The 23,022-nt window shown below is 45.3% G+C and overlaps 1 protein-coding gene across 1 annotated transcript in view; it reads left to right on the forward strand.

Moving 5' to 3' along the window:
- gab2 (GRB2-associated binding protein 2) overlaps positions 1-23,022 on the forward strand; it is a 516,690-nt gene that overhangs the window by 490,319 nt on the left and 3,349 nt on the right. The window contains exons 6-7 of the mRNA XM_070892068.1: positions 10,865-11,150; positions 21,588-21,678. Of these exons, the coding sequence (XP_070748169.1) occupies positions 10,865-11,150; positions 21,588-21,678 (377 nt within the window). The remainder of the gene's footprint in view (positions 1-10,864; positions 11,151-21,587; positions 21,679-23,022) is intronic.

Here is a 23,022-nt window from a genome sequence, read left to right on the forward strand (position 1 = left end):
TGGGTGATGAGGTATCGGGACTGTTGGGAGAAGTCAGCTAAAACCGTGTCAGTGAACATGAGGGAGGGAATGTCACAGGTAGCTGATGCGCTGTCAGTAACCATCAAGGAGTAGTGTCGCAGGTAGTTCAGACACTCTCAGTGAACATGAGAGAGGGAATGTTGCAGGTAGTTAAGACACTTTTGCTCAATGTGAGGGAAGGAATGTTGGAGGTCATTGAGACACTGTCAGGGTGCATGAGGGAGGGCATGTTGGAGTTAGCTGCTGCAATAAGGGAACACGCCCAGACCCCGCGCCCATTGACAGAATCAACTACCGCTCCCATGCCAATCCCCAGACCAGTCTCTGAAGAGCCCCAAGCCAGGCCCTCCACATTGCCGCCTGTCCACCCCACCCCACCCCCACCCCTCAACAGGTGTGCATTACCCGAGATGTTAGAAATAATAAGCTTGGTACCAACCCCAGAAACACTGCGGACAGGGGTGGTGAAGCCACCAAGACCAAGCATAGCAGGTGGTTTTAGAATAAGGTGAAGGAGAGATGGGTGCAGCCTTTCTTTGCTGTTGCTATTGTTGTTATTATTATTGTTGTTACTGTTGTAACTGTTGCTCTCAAATTAAAAGTTTTTTTGTAAGTTATGTAAATTTACAAGTTAAAAGTTAGTAAGTGATCTTAAAGTTTTTAAGTGATCTTAACTGAAAACATTAAAGTTTGATACAAGAATATTTTTATTTAAGTTATGTACAATGTTTGTTAAACTTTTGAATAAAATATATTTTAAATTATAACTGAATCATTTACACTATTCGATTATTAACACAACTTTTGAAGTAAACAAGAATCATTTCCATCATTTGTTCCATTAACACAACACAACATTACAGAACAGGTCCACATAGTAAACATGGTCCATGTGGAATAGTTGCCGCTGAGCCTTCAGGCAGCAAAGTGTTCACGGATGAGCTGCTGGCGCAAGGCTTGAGCAGTCATTAAAGGGGCACGATGGCCCGCTCTCCTCCGCAGTCGTGCTCCGGGTTCAGGTACTTGCATCTCCTCCTCCTCCCTCCTCCCTCCTCATCATCTTCCTCCTTCCTCCTCATCATCATCTTCCTCCTTCCTCCTTCCTCCTTCCTCCTTCCTCCTTCCTCCTTCCTCCTTCCTCCTTCCTCCTTCCTCCTTCCTCCTTCCTCCTTCCTCCTTCCTCCTTCCTCCTGCTCGTCATCTGCATCTTCCTCATCATTATAATCAGCCACTCTCACCGCAGGTGGGTCTACTACTACCAGCTGCTGCTGCCTCATGATGGCTAAGTTATGCAGCATGCAGCACACAACAGTGAACTGACCGACAATCTCAGGGGAGCATAGTGTGATATATTCACAGACCACAGCACACACAGCTTTCTATAATGGCAGACAGCATCGCAGAAGTTCCGGAAGCTTCTGGCCAGTTGACTCCTTTATCCACCTTTAGTTGCAGTAACACAATACGTCCACATCCATAGTGTGGAGCTACAACATTACAAGCTAACAGACATTGCATTTCTCCCTCCTTAATGAAGAAGTTATTATAACAAACATCATACATAACTTGCATGTTTATACATAACAAAGGATATGGACTTATTTTGCCATATTTACAAATTTAACTTAACCACTTGTTTTCTGTTTCGAAGCGGATACCTTCGCTCTCGAACAGAACCTTCCAAACATGGTGTCGAATTTAAACTCATTTGAGGCTGATCCTGAGGAACGTTTTCCTCCATAGGATTTCCTTGATTTTCGTTTGAACTCACTATAATTTCCGACTGTTTGTTTTCCTGACTCGGACTCAGACTTACATTCTGATTTTCTCTTGGATTTGTTTCCAGTACATTGGATGTAGGATTTGCTACTGGTGTATCAAAACTATCTGATTAATCACAAATAATTGAATCATTTTCACCTTCAACTCCTTCCATGTCTGTAGGTAAAATATGATCAATGTGAACAAACCTAACCTGTCCATTATCAAACATCTTGATCAAATATGTGCGAGGACCACATATCTTCACCACTCTACCTAGTAACCACTTTATCCATTCATGGTGACGGTTCTTCACTCTCACCTTCTGATTTAATTTCACACTTCCCTCTTTTACTCTACCTTTATCATGATTCTCTTTCTGTCTTAATTGTGTCTCTTCTACGGACTGTGCCAAATTTGGTTTTAACAACGAGAATCTGGTTTGTGGCTGTCGTTTGAGAAACAACTCTGCTGGTGTTTTCTCAGTAGTTGTGTGAGGAGTATTACGATACGTAATCAAAAAATTAGCCAATTTGTGGTTCAATGTCAACTGTCATTTCTTTGATTTGGATCAACATTTGTTTTATGAGGGCACGTTTTACAATTTGTACAGAGCGCTCTGCTGCACCATTTGAAGTGGGTGGTACAGTGGAACCTTGGTATGTTTCACACCATTTTTGCTCGTGAACTGTGCAAATTCTTCTGAACAAAATTACGGTCCATTATTTGAAACAATTTTTTCTGGAAGGCCACATGAAGAAAATAAACTTAATGCCTAATGTTTTATTGTTATTTTCCACATTGGGAACACCTTGACTCACTTAGAATGACTATCAAATCACATAGAACAATTGTTGTTCTTCTAGCTCAGCAAAATGGATATGTAGCCTTTGTCACACCTTGAGAGGCCATTTCCATGGCTATTATGATATTGATGGTGATTGCTTGCTTACCGATTGATATGTCGAACACTGACTCACGATGTACTCTATATCTTTATCAAGACCTGGCCACCATAAGTAACTATGTGCAAAACTTTTGATCAAGCACATTCCCAGGTGCTGGTCATGGAGGTCTCCTAATAATTTGGACCTGAATTTATTTGGTATAACCATTCTTGCACGCCACATGATACAATCTTTATCGACTGATAATTCATTCCTACGAATGAAGAATGGATGAATATCTTTGTCAGTTACCTGGTTTGGCCATACATTTGCAATATAATCATACATCTTTAACATCACTGGGTCACGTTTGGTTGCTCTTCCAATCTCTTCAGCTGTGACTGGCAGTTCATCAATGTATGAAAAATAAAACACTTCTTCCCTATCGGGTGTAACTTGTGATGGGAAAGGCAATCTAGACATAGCATCAGCATTACTGTGATCAGCTGATCGTCTGTATTCAATATCATATGTATATGCTGACAAAATCAAAGCCCATCTCTGCATTCGGACTGCAGCTAATGTTGGAACTGGGGACTTTGGATAGAGGATTGATGTTGGGGACTTATGGTACATAACGATGGTAAACTTACGATCATACTTCTTGACCCCAAAAATTAATGCCAAAGCTTCCCTTTCGATTTGCGCATAATTACTCTCACTGGCACTGAGAGCGTGTGAAGCAAAAGCAATTGGTCTCTCCTCCCCACTACGTAATACATGAGAGATTACTGCCCCAACTCCATATGGAGAGGCATCACATGCTAGCTTAATCTCCTTAGATATGTCATAGTGAACTAACATGGTGCTCTCTACCAATTCGCTTTTACACTCCTTGAATGCTGTATCGCATTCTTTTGACCACTTCCAATGGATCTGTTTTTTCAAAAGTTCATTCAGTGGATGTAATACTGTAGCCAAATTTGGTAGGAACTTCCCATAATAGTTCAAAAGACCCAAGAATGAACGAAGTTCAGTGACATTCCTGGGAGTGGGTGCATTTCTAATTGCATCCAGCTTTCCCATGGTTGGATGTAAACCATCTTTGTCTACTCTGTGCCCTAAGTATTCCACTGAGTTTTGAAATAATTCACACTTACAAGCAGACACTCATACTTTGTGCTTCTCTAGCCGTTTGAGGACTTCATTCAATATGTTATTATGAATTTGCCTATTTGGTGCTGAAATTAGGATGTCATCCAAAAAACATACTACCCCTTCAATACCTTGCAAAATCTGGTTCATCACCCCTTGGAATATGGCAGGGGCAAAAGACACTCCAAACGGTAGCATATTAAATTGATATAAGCCTAGATGAGTATTTATGGTCAAGCATGACTTGGACTCCTCATTAGTTCAAGCTGTAAGTAGGCATTCGTAAGATCCAGTTTTGAGAAGATCTGACCACCTGTTAGTGTTGTGAACAAATCTTCTATATTCGGCCTTGGATTGGACTGCCCGTTTCGCAGAACACCATCGGATAACTCTTGATAACATCATCCGTTGATGCAAATCTCGTTTCAAAACGGAAAATTTCACTCCAATCCAGCTTCAGTGATCTCAACCAATTTCTTCCTAGTAAGGGAGGCTTGTCTCCTTTCATTACTATTAGAGGCAAGTTCTGAAATTGATCCTTATATTTCACCGGTACGGCGATATGACCTACCACAGGAATGTTCTCTCCCGAGTAGCTTTGCAGCTCCATCTTGGATTTCGCAATGTGAAATCACGCAATTTGTGGAGGTATAGCGACTCCGGTACTGCACTCACGGACGCACCCATGTCGAATTCCATTGGTATCTTGAATCCCGCAGCTTCTATAGATTTTGATACTTTTCAAATCGCTGTCCGTTAACCTCGTGCTCCTGATGACATGTATCTCTAACATCTCCTCATCCATGTTGTTCTTCCATGCTATGTAGTCTCTGGGGATTTCTACTCATAGCTTTGAAAGCTGGTTTACCCTTCAGTTGGCATGCCTTCGCAAGATGCCCAGTCTTTCTGCAGAAGAAACACTCTGCCTTCACATATGAACAACTTTGAGCAATGTGTTGTCCCAGGCACCTATAGCATAACTTTGGTGCCCTGTTAGAATTTCTAGTTTCTAAGACTTTGGGCCCTCACCGCCATTTACTTTGAACCGGCAAGCTATTTACCTCGGTTGTCTGACGACTGTAATTATTATGAAATTCTCGGGAATATTGGTCGGCCATAATCATCGACCTCGCTGTCTGACAAGCTATATCAAAAGTCAAATCAGGCGTTGTCAATAACTTTCGCTTGATTGAATCATTTTTCATCCCACAAACGGTCCCGCAATGCTCAGTTTTGAAAGTTTCCAAAATTACAGTGAAGAGATAGCTTTTTTAATGCTACAATGTGCTCACTGATATTTTCATCAGTTTTTTGATTTTGTATACCAAAACAATAGCTTTCAGCAATTTCTAACAGTTTGGGGTTATAGTGCTGCTCCAGCTTCATTAAAATCTCTTTAAGCTTTGTGTCCTTTGGCTCGTCAGGCACAAGCAGATTCTCAGCATTTCATACAATTCCAGACCCGCTTCAGATAAGAAAATCGCTCTCTTATGTTCCAACACAGCCCGGTTCTGATCAGCATTCTCTGGAACTTCGATTATATTATTTGCAGTGAAATACATTTCTAACAGGTCTACATACACCTTAAACCTTTCCTGGTCACATTTAAATTCACCTAAGTGTCCCATTACTGCTATTGGTGCTGCCATTTTGTCTCTGCAGTGCAGACAGTGTGCTCATTTTTTTTACCTCGGATTTTGTAGCTATTTCCAAAGACAGAGAAGCTTCCAAAGACAGAGAAGCTTCCAACGTCTGTGTTGGCTGGCTGAATCCTTCACCAACAAAATTTCAGCTTTAAATCATCCGAAAAATCCCATCCTCGTCACCAAATGTGATATATTCACAGAGCACAGCGCACACAGCTTTCTATAATGGCAGAAAGCATCTCAGAAGTTCTGGAAGCTTCTGGTCAGCTGACTCCTTTATTCATCTTTAGTTGCAGTAACACAATACGTCCACATCCACAGTGTGGAGCTACAACATTACAAGCTTACAGACATTATATATAGCAAGTAGCCGACAGAATGGTCCAGCCATCGGAAATGCTGTTTCAAGATGCCAATGGTCCTCTCTATGATGCTGCACGTCACAGTGTGTGACATGTTGTACTCCTAGTCAGCTTCCATCTGAGTTACGTGTAGGGGCGTCATGAGCCAGGTGACGAGGCCGTACCCTTTGTCTCCCAGTTGCCAGCTCTGCCCTTCTGGCTGCTGCTGAAAAATGGGAGATATAATGCTTTCATGTTGGATGAACGTATATTGGGTGCTGCCAGGGTATCTTGCATTGACTGACATGATGCGATGCATATCATCACACACGAGCTGTACATTAATGGAGTGGAAGCCTTTTCTGTTCCTGTACATCTCGGAATCCTCCAAAGGTGCTCGCAAGGCGATGTGGGTACAATCAATGCAGCCCTGTACCTTTGGGAAGCCAACAATCCTGGAGAAGCCCACAGTCCTGTCACGCATTGCCTGGGCGGTCATGGGGAACTTTATGTAGTCATTCCTCCGGGCATATAGTGCAGCAGTGGTCTGCCGAATGCAGACATGTGTTGCATGTTGAGAAATGGTGCACACATCCCCAGTTGTAGCTTGGAAGAATCCGGATGATTAGAAAGAAAGTGCAGCTGTAACCTTCACTTCAACTGACAAAGCAGTCCTCCTGATGCTTCTAGGTTGCAGGTCTGCTTTCACCAACTCTCAGATTTCAGTTACAACTTTTTTGCGGAAACGGACCCTTCTGACACAGTCTGCATCACTCATATGCAGGCACAAACGCCTGCCTCGATATACCCGAGGTGGGTAGGGCCTCCTTGCTAGCATCCTACTAGGTTCCTCATGCGATGACGTGGAATCAATTGTCTCCTCCACAGCACCATGATGCAGAAGGCTGGTATTGTCAGTATTGCCCCCATGCTTAAATTGTACTTTTGCAAGAAGCTCAAAGCGGCAGGAAGACAGGACAGGTTCTTTGTTCTCTCTCCCCAACGTGTGTATGGACCACACCCAGATCTGAGAAAGCGCAGTGACCGGGAACCCCCCACCACCCTGGGCTCATTGCAGTCTTGTGATTTCTTCCGATCGTGTTCAACAGCACCACCACACCCGCAACCCCCCCCCACCCCACCCCGGGCTCATTGCAGTCTTGTGACTTTTTACGATTGCATTCAGCAGCACTTCCCACCCCTACCCCCTGGGCTCATTGCAGTCTTGTGACCTTACGATTGCGTTCAACAGCACCTTCTCCCCCCCTCCCCCCCCCTCCCCAAACCCCCCCGGGCTCGTTGCAGTCTTGTGATTACTTCCGATCACATTCAAAAGCACCTTCACCACCCCCCCACCCCCGCCCCCGCCAACCCCCGGGCTCATTTGATGCCTAGTGCAGTCTTCCGATCGCCACCTCACCCCCCCCTCCCCGGCTTGTTTTGCAGCCAAGCACTGAGTCCCTGTGTCCGGGTGCGGGGCCGAATCTGCCGGCTGATGCTCTGACCCTCCAGCCCTGTTTACAGGCGTTCGGTTGTGGCATATGAGTTTAAAATTCCATCAAACTTCCATCTACTTCATTGTAAGGTAAAAAAATGTAATCTTTATTATGCATATTTAAAGTGTTCTAATCTCCCTCCAAAACTTTGATGAAAAACAATGGCGTCTTTCTGCGCCGATTTTTCAATTTGCGCTACTTTCTCTTAACTCACCAGAAGATTTTTCGAGAGTAGCCAGATACGCCGACCTAGGATAGATTTTTTTGGGGCAAACTTTGAAAAATGATTTAAAAACTGGCGCAGACATGAGGTGATGCCCCCCCATGACGTCAAAAAAAACGAACCTAAAAAAATCGTAACTCAGTTACGCTGGTCCAAATTCCTTGGGGAAAATTTAATTTAAAAACTTACGCCCAACAAATGGCGCAAATGACAGGGGAAAATTGAACCCATGGTTTACTAAATTCTCTTCTATCATTTCTCCAACTTGATCATGAAACACCTTCTCATCTAAACTGCTCTTCTTGACACACATCTGCCTATGTAGTACATAAGAAACAAGAACTGTTTAATCAATCTAAAATGCAGTATGCTCCATTACTTTTTTCTCCATCACTCACATGCGTCACATGTATGCACACACACACTTGAGGCAATCCTGTATTTGTTTTATTATTAGAGACATTGACCCATTCAAAATAAATGAACAAATTCATTTATCAAATTAGTAAACAGATAAATGTCATTTAACTTTGTTATACATCTGTATGCTAATATTGGCACCCTCGCACACACACTCTCTCCCTCTCACCTCCCCAGTCTCTTCTGTCTCTCTGCTTACTAACACCATCTTGTCTAGTCATATGCCTCCAACCCTTGTCCCCACACCTCATATATTTATGTTTCTGGTGTCGAAACTCCCCTCCATATTCTGTTCCAGGTCCATCCCATGTGCTACAGTTCCTGACCTTCTGTATGATGTTATTAATTAGCGAATTCGGTGTAATTTGTTGTTGCTTTATGATAAAAAATAAAATTATGCAATTTATTACCTCCCCAATGTCTGGATCCTGCTGTTGCTCCAGCTGCCAGACACTTAGGTGATGTCGCAACAGTACAATTCCTTATTTAATGAGATCCAGTGAACAGAAGAAATTATTTCTGACTCGAGAGATATATGGGTTGGTTAAATGATACTAGATGGTTAAGGGAATCAAGGGATATGGGAATATGGCCCGAAAGTATGTTGAGGTGGAAGATCAGCCATGATCTTTGTGAATGGAGGAGCAGGCTTGAGGGGCTGTATGCCCTACTCCTGCTCCTATCTCTTATGTTCTTATGATTTGACCCCCAAGAGCAGAAACCCATGAATAAAATACTAGGAGGCCGAAATCCATGGCCGCCAGAAAACTGGCGCACATTCCATTTTTTATAAGTTTTTACCGTCGGGTCCAATGAGGCGGGCTCTCTATCGATTTTCATCTATTTGTCCTTTTTTTCGGAGCGGACCGGAAGCCAGTCATAATGGGGGCAGAAGTGCGTCAGTAATTTTTGGTGAGGGGCGGAAGTGGGGGCGGGACAGATTATCCGTCGCTGTCACTCAGCGGCGGAGTGGTGGTGACATTGCACGTCTGCGTCACCATGTATCTCCCCTGCTTTAAAGGGAAGATAATTGCTGAATATTTAGCATCGGCCACTGGGCCACCAGGAAGGGTTTCGGCTGGGTCAGCAGTGGCCTGGCACCCAAGAGGGGGTGCCAGGCTGCCTGTTGGCGACCTGGCTGAACCCGGGGACACAATAATCCGGCCGACATGGAAGTTGGCCAGAAAAAAAAAAAAATGGCCGCAGCAGTAGGCCTTTACCTTTAATGGCCGCCATGTAGCCAGGGCTAGCAGTGAGAAGAAAAGGTGCACCAACAGAAAAAGCTGGCCAGGGCACCACTCGGCAGGGATTCAATTTTTCGGGCTGAATATGGATGGAGGTAGGTAGGTGCACGCAATAATGACGCACTTATGGCTACTTGGGGAGGCGGAAGTGGGGACCACCAGAAAAAAAGTCCTGCCTAATTTAGCTTGCGGCGGCCATTCAACCAGAAATCAGCGGCCATTGGATTCCGCCGCATGGCCGTCACTAAACAGCGGTAACAGGCCTTATCTGGACTCTGAATTTTGGCCCCTAGAACGCTTTAGTTACTCATATGATTTTTGGGCATCATATTAGTTGCTAACCATCCATGTTCAACAACAACAGAAAACTACTTGCATTTATATAGCACCTTTAACATAGAAAAACATCCCTTGGCACTTCACAGGGGCAGGAAGAAAACAAACGCCAAGATAAGATCAGGAGGGGTGACCGGAGATGGGTTTTAAGAAGGGCTATAAAGAAGGAGAGGGGCAGGGCTAAACAGAGTTGATGTAATATGGGGCCTCGGTGGAGTGAAGGGTGAGAAGAACACTCAAGAGGCTGGAGTCAGAGTTATGGATGAGTTTGAGGGGGAATTGTAGGACTGGAGGAGATTAAAGAGATATGGTGGCGCAAGGCTATAGAGGAATTTAAACACAAGGATGAATTTAAATTTGACGTAGAGGAACTGGGAGTCACTGGATGTCATTAAGGATAGGGATAATGGACGAATGGGACTTGGTCTGTAATAGGATATAGGCAGCACAGTTTTGGATGAGCTTAAGTCTAAGGTGGGTAGAGGATAGGAGGCTGACATCCTTCCGAAACTGTGGTGCCCAGGACTGGATACAATGCTCCAGCTGAAGCCAAACAAGTAATTTATAATGGTTTAACATAACATCCTTCCTTTGGTACTCTATGTCTCTATTTATAAAACCAAAGATCCCGTATGCTTTTTTAACAGCACTTCTCAACTTGTCCTGTCACCTTCAAAGATTTGTGTATGTAAACCCCCAGGTCTCTCTGTTCCTATACCCACTTTACGTAGTATGCTGTTTTTAAAGTTGTCAGCTTTTTGGGATGTATGAATCATATTGAATTAAATATTTCAAGCAAATGCAGGAGCATCCGAAAGTAACAATGGTCAGATGAATTGCTAAAGTGTGTGAGATCCCTTATTGGTTTCCCTTTGTACATATCAGCCCCAAACAAACTCGGAACCCTGTACATATTTTATTTCATACCCAACCATTTAGAATTTTGCTATTCTGGTAATCAGTTGCAATTCCTATGCACTTACTATAGAGCTGAACTTTTCACATGAATAAAGCAGTTTTGTAATGGGCTGCATGATTCACCATAGATTATAGTTCCATGAGCTCTCAGTTACACCAAACTACTTTGAATCTGTTTGCTTGTTTACCCAATTGTCACTTTGCACCTGCAATTTATCAACTTTTCTGTCTATTTTCAGGTCCCTCTTTTAAACTGAATCATGGTCATTACAAGAAATTAAAGATAAATTATTAAATGTTATTGTTTTTCCACAGTGACAAATGTAAACACATTAAAAAAAACAAAGTTATACAGGACATATCTAGTTGTGAAAGGTTTTGAAAGAAGTTGAAACAAAATTCTTGTGTCTTCACAGAGAACAAAATTCACAGCATCCCATTCAGAAAGTGTGGAATCTGAGGACAATTACGTGCCAATGAATCCAGGTTCCTTGTCTCCATTTGTTACAACCACTTTAGAGGGACGTCAGGATGTCTACATACCCATGAGTCCTGGACCCCACCACTTTGACTTCCCTGGATTCTCCTCAGCTACTTTCCCCTCCCGCAAAGCAAGTACAGCCTCTCTGTGCCACAAACCCAACTTTCCTGCAGACTTATTGCCACCTCCAATCAATCGTAATCTCAAACCAGACAGAAAATGTGAGTTTTATCGGATTCACTAACATTTATTTGGAAAGTATACCTTTTTTGTAAAAGATCTACAAAAACAGTGTTTCAATATGTACTGTTATAGATTATAATACAGATCATAAATCATTATTTCATCATGTATAGTTATAGGTTACAAGTGCAGATTTGTTGCAAGTAACATACCTTTTTAAAATTTGTTATCAGGATGTGGGTGACACTGGCAAAGCCATATTTATTGCTCATCTGCCTGAGAAGGTGATGATTAGCCGCCTTCTTGAACCGTTCAATCATGGTGTTAGTTGGGGAATTCCAAGATTTTGACCTAGCAAGAATGAAAATGCAGTGATATATGGCCAAGTCAGGTTAATGTGCAACTTGCAGAATGATCGCTGCTCCCATAATATCACTGCTTCTTCTCATTGATAAAGGTCATGTGACTGGGAGGGTGCTTGGTGAGTTGCTGCAGTGCACCTGTAGACAATACATACTGCAGCTACAGCACACCTTCATCATCATCATCATCGTAGGCAGTGCTTCCGAATCAATGAAGACTTGCTTCGACTCTTAGCATGAGTCCTTAGATGGCTGTACAGTCCAATACGAGAACCACAGTCTCTTTCACAGGTGGGACGAACAGTCGTTGAGGGAAGGGGTGGGTGGGACTGGTTTGCCGCACGCTCTTTCCACTGCCTGCGCTTGATTTCTGCATGCTCTCGACGACGAGACTCGAGGTGCTCAGCGCCCTCCTGGATGCACTTCCTCCACTTAGGGCGGTCTTTGGCCAGGGACTCCCAGGTGTCAGTGGGGATGTTGCACTTTATCAGGGAGGCTTTGAGGGTGTCCTTGTAATGTTTCCTCTGCCCTCCTTTGGCTCGTTTGCCGTGAAGGAGTTCCGAGTAGAGCACTTAATTTGGGAGTCTCGTGTCTGGATTGTGAACTCTGTGGCCTGCCCAGCGGAGCTGATCAAGTGTGATCAGTACTTCAATGCTGGGGATGTTGGCCTGGACAAGGATGTTAATGTTGGTGCGTCTGACCTCCGAAGAGATTTGTAGAATCTTGCGGAGACATCGTTGGTGGTATTTCTCCAGCTACTTGAGGTGTCTACTGTACATGTGTTTACTGTACATGGTCCATGTTTCTGAGCCATACAGGAGGGCGGGTATTACTACAGCCCTGTAGACCATGAGCTTGGTGGCAGTTTTGAGGGCCTGGTCTTCAAACACTCTTTTCCTCAGGCGGCCGAAGGCTGCACTGGCACACTGGAGACGGTGTTGGATCTCGTCGTCAATGCCTGCTCTTGTTGATAGGAGGCTCCCGAGATAAGGGAAGTGGTCCACGTTGTCCAGAGCCACGCTGTGGATCTTGATGACTGGGGGACAGTGCTGTGCGGTGAGGACAGGCTGGTGGAGGACTTTTGTCTTACGGATGTTTAGCGTATGGCCCATGCTTTCGTACGCCTCAGTAAATATATCGACTATGTCCTGGAGATCTGCCTCAATTTATGCACAGACGCAGGCATTGTCTGCCTACTGTAGCTCGGCGGCAGAGGTTGGGGTGGTCTTGGACCTGGCCTGGAGATGGCAAAGGTTCCCACTGGTTCTGTAGTTTAGTTCTACTGTGAGGTGGAGCATGGCAGCGAGGAAGATTGAGAAGAGGGTTGGGGCGATGATGTAGTCCTGCTTGACCCCGGTCCGGACATGGATTGGGTCTGTAATGGATCCATTTGTAAGGATCACAGCCTGCATGTCGTCATGGAGCAGGCAGAGGATGGTGACGAACTTTTGGGGGCATCCGAAACGGAGGAGGATGCTCCATAGACCCTCGCGGTTGACATTGTCAAAGGCCTTTGTAAGGTCGAAGAAGGCCATGTATAAGGGCTGGTGCTGTTCCCTGCATTTTTCCTGCAGCTGTCGTGCTTCAAAAATCATGTCCATTGTGCCCCGTAGGGAACTAAATCCACACTGCGACTCTGGGAGGAGCTCCTCGGCCACAGGGAGAAGACAGTTGAGGAGGACTCTAGCGATGACTTTCCCAGTGGCTGATAGCAGGGAGATTCCTCTGTAGTTGCCGCAGTCGGACTTGTCCCCTTTTTTAAAGATGGTCACTGTCATGTATCTTACATTATTATATATAACTGTATCCTAACATGCTATACATGACTGTAATAAGATATGACCTGTAACCACCAGCATACCTTACTACCAGGGTGCACTTGCAAGAGACAGGTATATGAGGACAGGTCTCAGGCAAGTGCAGCATTCCAGAGCTGTGAAATAAAGGCGCAGGTCCAGAGTGACCTTGACTTCACTACATGCCTCATGTGAATCTGTACTGAGGGGACAGGACTTTACAGTGGCAACGTGTTACGGGATTACAGAATCCACAGAATAGCGAACAACGGATCAGATGAAAAGTACAATGCGGGAGACAATTGGGAGGACTTTATAGAAAGGCTCCAGCAAAGCTTTGTAACCAATTACTGGTTAGGCGACGATAAGGCAGACAAGAGAAGAGCCCATCTCTTGACCAGCTGTGGCTCGAAAACATACGCTTTAATGAAGGATCTGTTGGCACGCGAGAAACCAGCAAGCAAGTCGTTTGAAGAATTGAGCACACTGTTAAGAGACCACCTTAAGCCAGCGAGCAGCCTACACATGGCCAGACACAGGTTCTACAACTACAGACGCTGTGTAGGCCAGAGCATACCCGACTTCGTGGCGGAACTTCGGAGGTTGGCTAGTTTATGTGAGTTCTCCGATGAACTGAGGAGAGAAATGCTGAGAGACTTTTTCATTGAAGGAATAGGCCACGCAGGCATATTCTGAAAGCTCATAGAGACCAAGAACCTGACTTTAGAGGCAGCAGCACTGGTTGCACAGACATTCTTGGTAGGGGAAGAAGAAACGAGGTTGATTTACAATGCAGGTACGACAACTAACGAAATATCCGAACAAGAAGTTCACAGCACTAAACAAGCTGCTACACCCACACACAGACAAAACTGGGAGAACAGGCTCTCGACAGCAGGCAGAAGCCATCAAGGGCCACAGGAACGGCCGTTCACACCTCATCAACCCACAATGCGAGCAATCAACTACAAACTGAGAGAAGCTCAAGAGAGATCAGCCAGACGCAGCTCATTCTTTGGAAACACTTTGAACAATGGAACAGGTCTGTGCTGGAGGTGTGGGCGTGGGCAGTCGTCAAGGGAATGTCGATTTCAGCAGGCTGTTTGCAGATATTGTGAATATACAGGACATTTGGCCCGCATGTGCAAAAAAACGGCAGCTCGGCTGGTATACGAATCGGATGGGTCGGAAAGCGGACCAGAAGATGGTGGGGACAGTACCCGGGACACCGATGTACAGCGGGTCAACACGATCAATGGCCGCTGCTCCTACAACAGGACGCCTCCTATAATGATAAGGGTCCTACTCAATGGGGTATCTGTCAACATGGAGCTGGATACAGGAGCGAGTCAATCTCTCATGGGCGCTCAACAATTTGAACAACTATGGCCGCATAAAAGAGACAGACCAAAACTCACAAGGGTCAACACCAAACTAAGGACCTATACCAAAGAAATCGTACCAGTCCTCAGCAGTGCCATGCTCTTTGTCACACACAAAGGGACAGTGAACTGACTTCCAATGTGGATTGTCCCCGGAGACCTCCCAGCACTGCTGGGGAGAAGCTGGCTGGCAAAACTAAACTGGAAATGGGATGATGCCATGCCATGTCATTAGAGGAACGGACCTCCTGCTCAACAGTTATAAAGCGATTTGAACATCTCTTTCAGCCAGGTGTGGGCACTTTCAAAGGGGCCAAAGTCAAAATCTACATCACACAGGATGCTAGACCGGTCCATCACAAGGCCAGAGCTGTACCCTATGTGATGAGGGAAAAGATTGAACACGAACTAGACAAGCTTCTGCGGGAAGGCATTATATCACCTGTGGAATTTAGCGACTGGGCAAGTCCAATCATCCCAGTCATGAAGCCTGAAGGATCCGTACAAATCTGTGGGGACTACAAATCTACCATAAACCGAGTCTCCCTACAGGACCAGTACCCGCTGCCCAGAGCGGAGGACTTATTTGCCACATTGGCTGGAGGTAAACTTTTCTCAAAATTAGACCTCACATCTGTGTATATGACGCAAGAATTGACCGAGGAATCCAAGCTCCCCACCACCATCAACACACATCGAGGCCTTTTCATGTACAATCGATGCCCATTCGGCATCAGGTCGGCAGCTGCCATATTCCAGCGCAACATGGAGAGTCTGCTCAAGTCCATCCCGGGGACGGTTGTATTTCAAGACTTATGGGCAGGGACACCGACTCCCATCTGCGTAATTTGGAGGAAGTACTAAAGCGGTTGGATCGGGTAGGCCTACGAGTCAAGAAATCCAAGTGCCTGTTTCTCGTACCCGAGGTTGAATTTTTGGGCATAAGGATTGCCGCTGATGGAATCCGCCCAACAGAGTCCAAAACAGAAGCAATTCGCCTGGCACCCAGGCCCGGAATGTCTCAGAACTGCGCGCCTTTCTCGGGCTACTCAATTACTTTTGGAACTTTATGCAGAACTTAAGCATGCTGCCGGAGTCTCTCCACATGCTACTTAGGAAGGGGTCGATTGGTTTTGGGGGGACGCCCAGGAACACGCCTTCAATAAGGCACGCAACCTTCTGTGTTCCAACAGTGTTTTGACTTTCTTTGACCCAGGTAAAAAGCTAGTTCTCACATGCGATGCATCAGCGTATGGGGTCGGGTGCATTTTGCAACATGTCAATAGTGCGGGCAAATTACAACCCATAGCTTATGCCTCCAGGTCACTTTCGCGGGCGGAGCACGGGTACGGAATAGGAGAGAAGGAGGCGCTCGCGTGCGTGTACGGTGTCAAAAAGGTGCACCAATATCTTTTTGGGGCCAAGTTCGCATTACAAACCGACCACAAGCCCCTCACGTCCCTCCTATCCAAGAGCAAGGCAATAAACGCCAACGCCTCGGCGCGAATTCAACGGTGGGCACTCATGCTGGCGTCCTACGACTATACCATAAGGCACAGACCAGGCACAGACAACTGTGCCGACGCGCTCAGCAGGCTATCCCTGGCGACCACGGAAGGGTCTGATGAACAGGACTGTGAGATAGTCATGGCAATCAATGCCTTTGAGTCTACAGGTTCGCCCAAGACGGCTTGCCAAATCAGAGCCTGGACGGCCAGCGACCCCATGTTATCCTTAGTAAAAAGATGTGTCCTAACCGGTGACTGGGCAGAGGCTCGTGATGCCTGCCCCGAGGAATTAAAACCCTTTCACAGGCGCATGCATGAGCTATCACTACAAGCAGACTGCCTGATGTGGGACAGCCGAGTAGTCATGCCTCTGCGAGGCAGAGAGACATTTGTCCGGGAGCACCACCGCGAGCACCCAGGGATCGTTCTCATGAAGGCCATAGCCAGATTCCACGTCTGGTGGCCTGGTATTGATGAGGACTTGGAGCTCTGCATCCGAAGGTACACCATTTGTGCCCAACTCAGCAATACCCCCAGGGAGGCTCCACTGAGCCCCTGGCCCTGGCCTACCAAACCATGGTCGCGGGTGCACGTAGACTATGCGGGCTCATTCATGGGCAAAATGTTCCTCGTAGTTGTAGATGCATTTTCAAAGTGGATCGAATGCACCATTTTAAACTCGAGCACAACCTCCACCACTGTGGAAAGCCTCGCAACCATGTTTGCAATGCACGGAATCCCTGACATATTGGTCAGTGACAATGGTCCGTACTTCACCAGCGCAGAATTCCAAGACTTTATAATTGACCACGGCATAAATCACATCAAGACGGCACCGTTCAAGCCAGCCTCCAACGGCCAGGCGGAGAGAGCAGTGCAAGTCATTAAACAAGGCATGCTTAAAATCCAAGGTCCCATGCTGCGGGGTCACCTGTCGCGACTGCTGCTGGCATACAGATCTCGTCCGCACTCACTGACTGGGATCCCCCCCGCGCAACTGTTGATGAAAAGGACTTTAAAAACAAGGCTCTCATTAATCCTCCCAGACATGCACGAAATCGTTGAGGCAAAGCGCCATAAGCTGACTGAGTACCATGACAGAAATTCGAGGGGGAGATGGAATGAGATAGGGGACAAAGTGTTTGTACTAAACTATGGCAGGGGTCCCAAATGGCTTGCAGAGACAGTAACGGGCAAGGAAGGAAACAGGCTACTGGTAGTACAAATGGACAATGGCAAAACCTGCCGGAGGCATGTGGACCAAGTCAAAAGCAGATTTACCAACAACACTGTGGAACCAGAGGCAGACTACAATGTGGAACTCGCACCACACCTGGTGGACAGACAGAGGCAACAACCTGAGGAAAGGGCAATCCCAACAGACAGCCCAGGCAAGTCAACAACAATCACACCAATCGAAACAGACAGCCCAGGCGAGATACCAGCAACCACACCCAAAGACAAACAGATACCAAGGCAAACAACTGAACCACAACTCAGACGCTCCACGCGAGAGCATAGACCACCTGAGAGACTGAACCTATAAAGACAATAAGACCTTGGGGGAGGGTGATGTCATGTATCTTACATTATTATATATAACTGTATCCTAACATGCTATACATGGCTGTAATAAGATATGACCTTTAATCACCAGCATACCTTACCACCAGGGGTGCACTTGCAAGAGACAGGTATATAAGGACAGGTCTCAGGCAAGTGCAGCATTCCAGAGCAGTGAAATAAAGGTGCAGGTCCAGAGTGACCTTGACTTTACTATATGCCTCGTGTGAATCTCTACTGAGGGGACAGGACTTTACAGTCACGATCTCCCGGCATGCTCTCCTCCCTCCAGATGAGAGAGATGAGGTCATGTATTTGCGCCAACAGTGCCCCTCTGCCATACTTCAGTGCCCCAGCAGGGATTCCATCCGTACCCGTAGCCTTGTTGTTTTTAAGCTGTCCTAATGCTTTTTCTACCTCAGTATTGGGGTCTCACTGAGGTGGTGGCGGATAGCATGCTGCGGGATGGAGTCGAGAATACTCGGGTCAAAGGCAGTGTCTCGATGTGGAGATCTTCGAAGTGCTCCTTCCAGCGGGCCCTGACTGCCTCGGTGTCCTTGATGAGTGTTTCCCCTTTCTTGGCCAGCAGTGGGGTGGGGCCTTGAGTGTTTGGACCGTAGATGGTCTTGACTGCGATGAAGAATCCTCGCACATCATGGCTGTCGGCCAGCTGCTGTATCTCCTGGGCTTTCTCCATCCACCATCTGTTCTTTAGGTCCCGAGTTTTTTGTTAGACCTCAGCTTGAGCCGCTTGTAATGCTGCTTTGCTGCTCCCAAGTTGGGTTGTTGTTTAAGGCTCACCAGTGGTGCACAGAATGATAATGAATTCTGTAACAAGGGCACCCTTCAAGAGAACTGCTTTCTCCTGGATGCTGTTGAATTTCTTGAGTGTTGTTCCAACTGCACTCATTCAGGCAAGTGATGAACATTCCATCAAACTACTGACTTGTGTCTTGTGGAGATGCATTGAAGGCCAGGAAGTGAGTCATTTGTCACAGAGGACTCAGCCTGTGCCTTGCTCTTGTAACCATGTTAACATAAGAACATAAGAATTAGGAACAGGAGTAGGCCATCTAGCCCCTCGAGCCTGCTTCGCCATTCAACAAGATCATGGCTGATCTGGCCGTGGACTCAGCTCCACTTATCCGCCCGCTCCCCATAACCCTTAATTCCATTATTGGTTAAAAATCTATCTATCTGTGATTTGAATACATTCAATGAGTTAGCCTCAACTGCTTCCTTGGGCAGAGAACTCCACAGATTCACAACCCTCTGGGAGAAGAAATTCCTTCTCAACTCGGTTTTAAATTGGCTCCCCCGTATTTTGAGGTTGTGCCCCCTAGTTCTAGTCTCCCTGACCAGTGGAAACAACCTCTCTGCCTCTATCTTGTCTATCCCTTTCATGATTTTAAATGTTTCTATAAGATCACCCCTCATCCTTCTGAACTCCAACGAGTAAAGACCCAGTCTACTCAATCTATCATCATAAGGTAACCCCCTCATCTCCGGAATCAGCCGAGTGAATCGTCTCTATACCCCCTCCAAAGCTAGTATATCCTTCCTTAAGTAAGGTGACCAAAACTGCGGCCTCACCAATAGCCTATACAATTGCAGCAGGACCTCCCTGCTTTTGTACTCCATCCCTCTCGCAATGAAGGCCAACATTCCATTCGCCTTCCTGATTACCTGCTGGACCTGCAAACTAACTTTTTGGGATTCATGCACAAGGACCCCCAGGTCCCTCTGCACCGCAGCATGTTGTAATTTCTCCCCATTCAAATAATATTCCCTTTTACTGTTTTTTTTTCCAAGGTGGATGACCTCACATTTTCCGACATTGTATTCCACCTGCCAAACCTTAGCCCATTCGCTTAACCTATCTAAATCTCTTTGCAGCCTCTCTGTGTCCTCTACACAACCCGCTTTCCCACTAATCTTTGTGTCATCTGCAAATTTTGTTACAACTACACTCTGTCCCCTCTTCCAGGTCATCTATGTATATTGTTGTTGATCTGTTGGGTCCAATTCAGTTTCTGGCAGTGGTGACCCCAAGATGTTGAAAGTATGGGACTCCGCAACAATCAGGGGGAGTTGGTTGGAATTTTTCTTGCCTGAGGTAGTCTTGCCTGTGGTGCAAATCAAGGTAACAAATCAACTGACAATCACAACAATCTTCTTGTGTGCCAGGCTGTAACTCCAGCCACTGAGGGTTTTCTCATTGATCCCCCAATTGAGCTCAGTTTCGCTAGGGCTCCTTGGTGCCTTTGAATATCGCCTTGATGTCAAAGGCAGCTAGTCTCACTCTCCTCCAATATGGGGGTAATTTCTGACATTGCGCCAGCGGTGGAGACCTTGCCTGCTGGAAGCACGTGTTAGAAAATCCGCCTGTGTGTTGCAGATGATTTTCCAGCCATTTAAATGAATGGGTGGAAAATCGTGCACAGCGCACGCCCAAGTTTCCTATATGCATTGCTGACGGACAAGATACCCTGCTGGGATTGCAAAATTAGAACATTTCCCCTTGTATGAAGTGGCATGTTAATGGTTTATGGTGTGGTGAATTATGAATTTGCATTGTCATATCATGTTTATGTTGCATAATTCTTTAACACTGAGTGTTTATATTGTGTGGCTCAAATTCTAGCTCCTTTGATACATTAGAAAAACTACTGAAATGTACAAAATTTTGTAGCAGTCATTTTTATATCAGCCATAATGCACTGAACATCTTTCAAATTAATGTAATATTTGAATGTACAGTCTACAGCTCTGCATATGTCTGCAGCAATAATCAGTTGCTGTTAGCAATATCAGCTGGTGACTGTTCACCATTCCATCATCTGCTAATTTTTTAAAAAGTCATTTGTAACAACTGAGTTAACACTGCTGTCAAAATAGCAGAGGAAGGAATGTCATCCAAATGCATTAAGCATGATCTGCTAATATTACCAACAGTAATTTGTAGGCTTATATGAACCGAGCACTCAAATATTTAGTTCGAATCACATAAAGAACCATTTCTCAAAATGAGAGAACATAAAAATTACATATTGAAGATCAGCACCAGATGGGTGAAGGTGTGAATTGCTTGTTTCATTTAATTAGAAATCACACTGTGTATGTTGATCAAGACATTAAGAGTTAGAAATTAGTTCTCATTGCACCTGTTTTCCAGCCAGAAAATGGAAATAAAAAGGGTCAGTGTCAAGGTGCAACATTCTGCGCCTGCATTGTGGGCGCCACCATCTTGGTAAAGGCAGCTTTGCAACTATCCCAGGCAGCTGCCTGAAAGAGGCATCGGGCCCCTTACATGTGAAATGAGGGGCTTAACCCTTTCAGAAATTGATTTTGATTAAGAAAAGCAAGAGCTGGTCAGCTCCACTCTAGATTCTTAAGCAGTCGCTTCCACCAAAAGGTAAGTTTTTTTTAAAACCTTCGTGTGGATCCAGAAGGAGTGGGAATGCTCCCCGATTTCACAATCCTCACAATTGGCTATTCACCACCACCCCCCCCCCAACTTCCTTGCCACTCTAACCCCCATCTGGGGATTTACTTTTTGGCTGCTGCAGCTTCTATTAAAATACTTGAGCTGCCTGTGGATGCACGACAAGTGTGGGCAGCTTGTGCAAAGAATATTGATCAGGCTCGAGGATCAATCTTGGGTCAGCCTTGGGCCTCTTGGTTGGGGAATGTGCTGTCGGCGTACCACTGGTTATGGACCTAAAAATGGACACTAAATTGTAATAATTCCAACAATATTTTCTGCAGTACATTTCATTTAGATAGAAATTTGAAAAGGCAAGTGTTAACACTGATTATGCAATATTATACTCACCAATTGTTTAATTGGGGTTTATATTTTAGCCAAAGCAGGACCTTTGGAAACAAGAAACCACACAGTCATTGATGAGCTGCCATTCAAGTCCCCCGTTACCAGATCTTGGTCCAGGCCTGTGTAAGTGTTTGTTTTAATACAGTAGATCATTGGCAGTAACTTGTACACAATACAAGTAAACTTGTACTTCCTTCTAGCTGCAGATTGCAACTTAATTGGTGACAGTTACACAAAAGTGATCAGTTTCCTTTTATTTAGGAGATACTGAGGTAGTTTATATTCGTTATTTTAATATATTTTGGGTACACAACTATATCTTTTTGGGGTGCAGAGGTAACGCATTCCTTTCATATTTCAAGTCTCAAATGGAACCCCAGGTTCTGCACACAATGATGAATAACAATTTATCTGTTGGTGGGCAAGTTCATCTACCTATTTTTCTCACGGTCTTTACCTCTTGTCACCATCTTTCCAGCCAATTATGATAAATGTTACAAATCAAAACAAAATCGGCTGCATCTGCGGTAATAACATAATCCATCCCCATACCGAACACTTTCACATCATAAAGATAAGTGCAAAAATGTGTCACAAAAAGATTCATATAGCTCTCCCACACTTGCTCATGCAGGACCAATTAATAAGTTAATTAATCAGTTCAAAATAATTCATTCAGATTGCAGGGAGTGACAACATAGAAACATAGAAAATAGGTGCAGGAGTAGGCCATTCGACCCTTCGAGCCTGCACCACCATTCAATAAGATCATGGCTGATCATTCACCTCAGTACCCCTTTCCTGCTTTCTCTTCATATCCCTTGATCCCTTTAGCCGTAAGGGCCACATCTAACTCCCTCTTGAATATATCCAATGAACTGGCATCAACAACTCTCTGCAGCAGGGAATTCCACAGGTTAACAACTCTGTGTGAAGAATTTTCTCCTCATCTCAGTCCTAATGGCCTACCCCTTATCCTAAGACTGTGTGCCCTGGTTCTGGACTTCCCCAACATCGGGAACATTCTTCCCGCATCTAATCTGTCCCGTCTCGTCAGAATCTTATATGTTTCTATGAGATCCCCTCTCATCCTTAACTCCAGTGTATAAAGGCCCAGTTGATCCAGTCTCTCTTCATATGTCATTCCAGCCATCCCTGGAATCAGTCTGGTGAACCTTCGCTGCACTCCCTCTATAGCAAGAATGTCCTTCCTCAGATTAGGAGACCAAAACTGAACACAATATTCCAGGTGAGGCCTCACCAAGGCCCTGTACAACTGCAATAAGACCACCCTGCTCCTATACTCAAATCCTCTAGCTATGAAGGCCAACATTCCATTTGCCTTCTTCACCGCCTGCTGCACCTGCATGCCAACTTTCAATGACTGATGAACCATGACACCCAGATCTCGTTGCACCTCCCCTTTTCCTAATCTTGTACAGCTTTGTCTTACAATAGAACGTGTTC

The sequence above is a fragment of the Pristiophorus japonicus genome, chromosome 10 (genome assembly GCF_044704955.1).
Source record: "Pristiophorus japonicus isolate sPriJap1 chromosome 10, sPriJap1.hap1, whole genome shotgun sequence".
Classification (NCBI taxonomy): Eukaryota; Metazoa; Chordata; class Chondrichthyes; family Pristiophoridae; genus Pristiophorus; species Pristiophorus japonicus.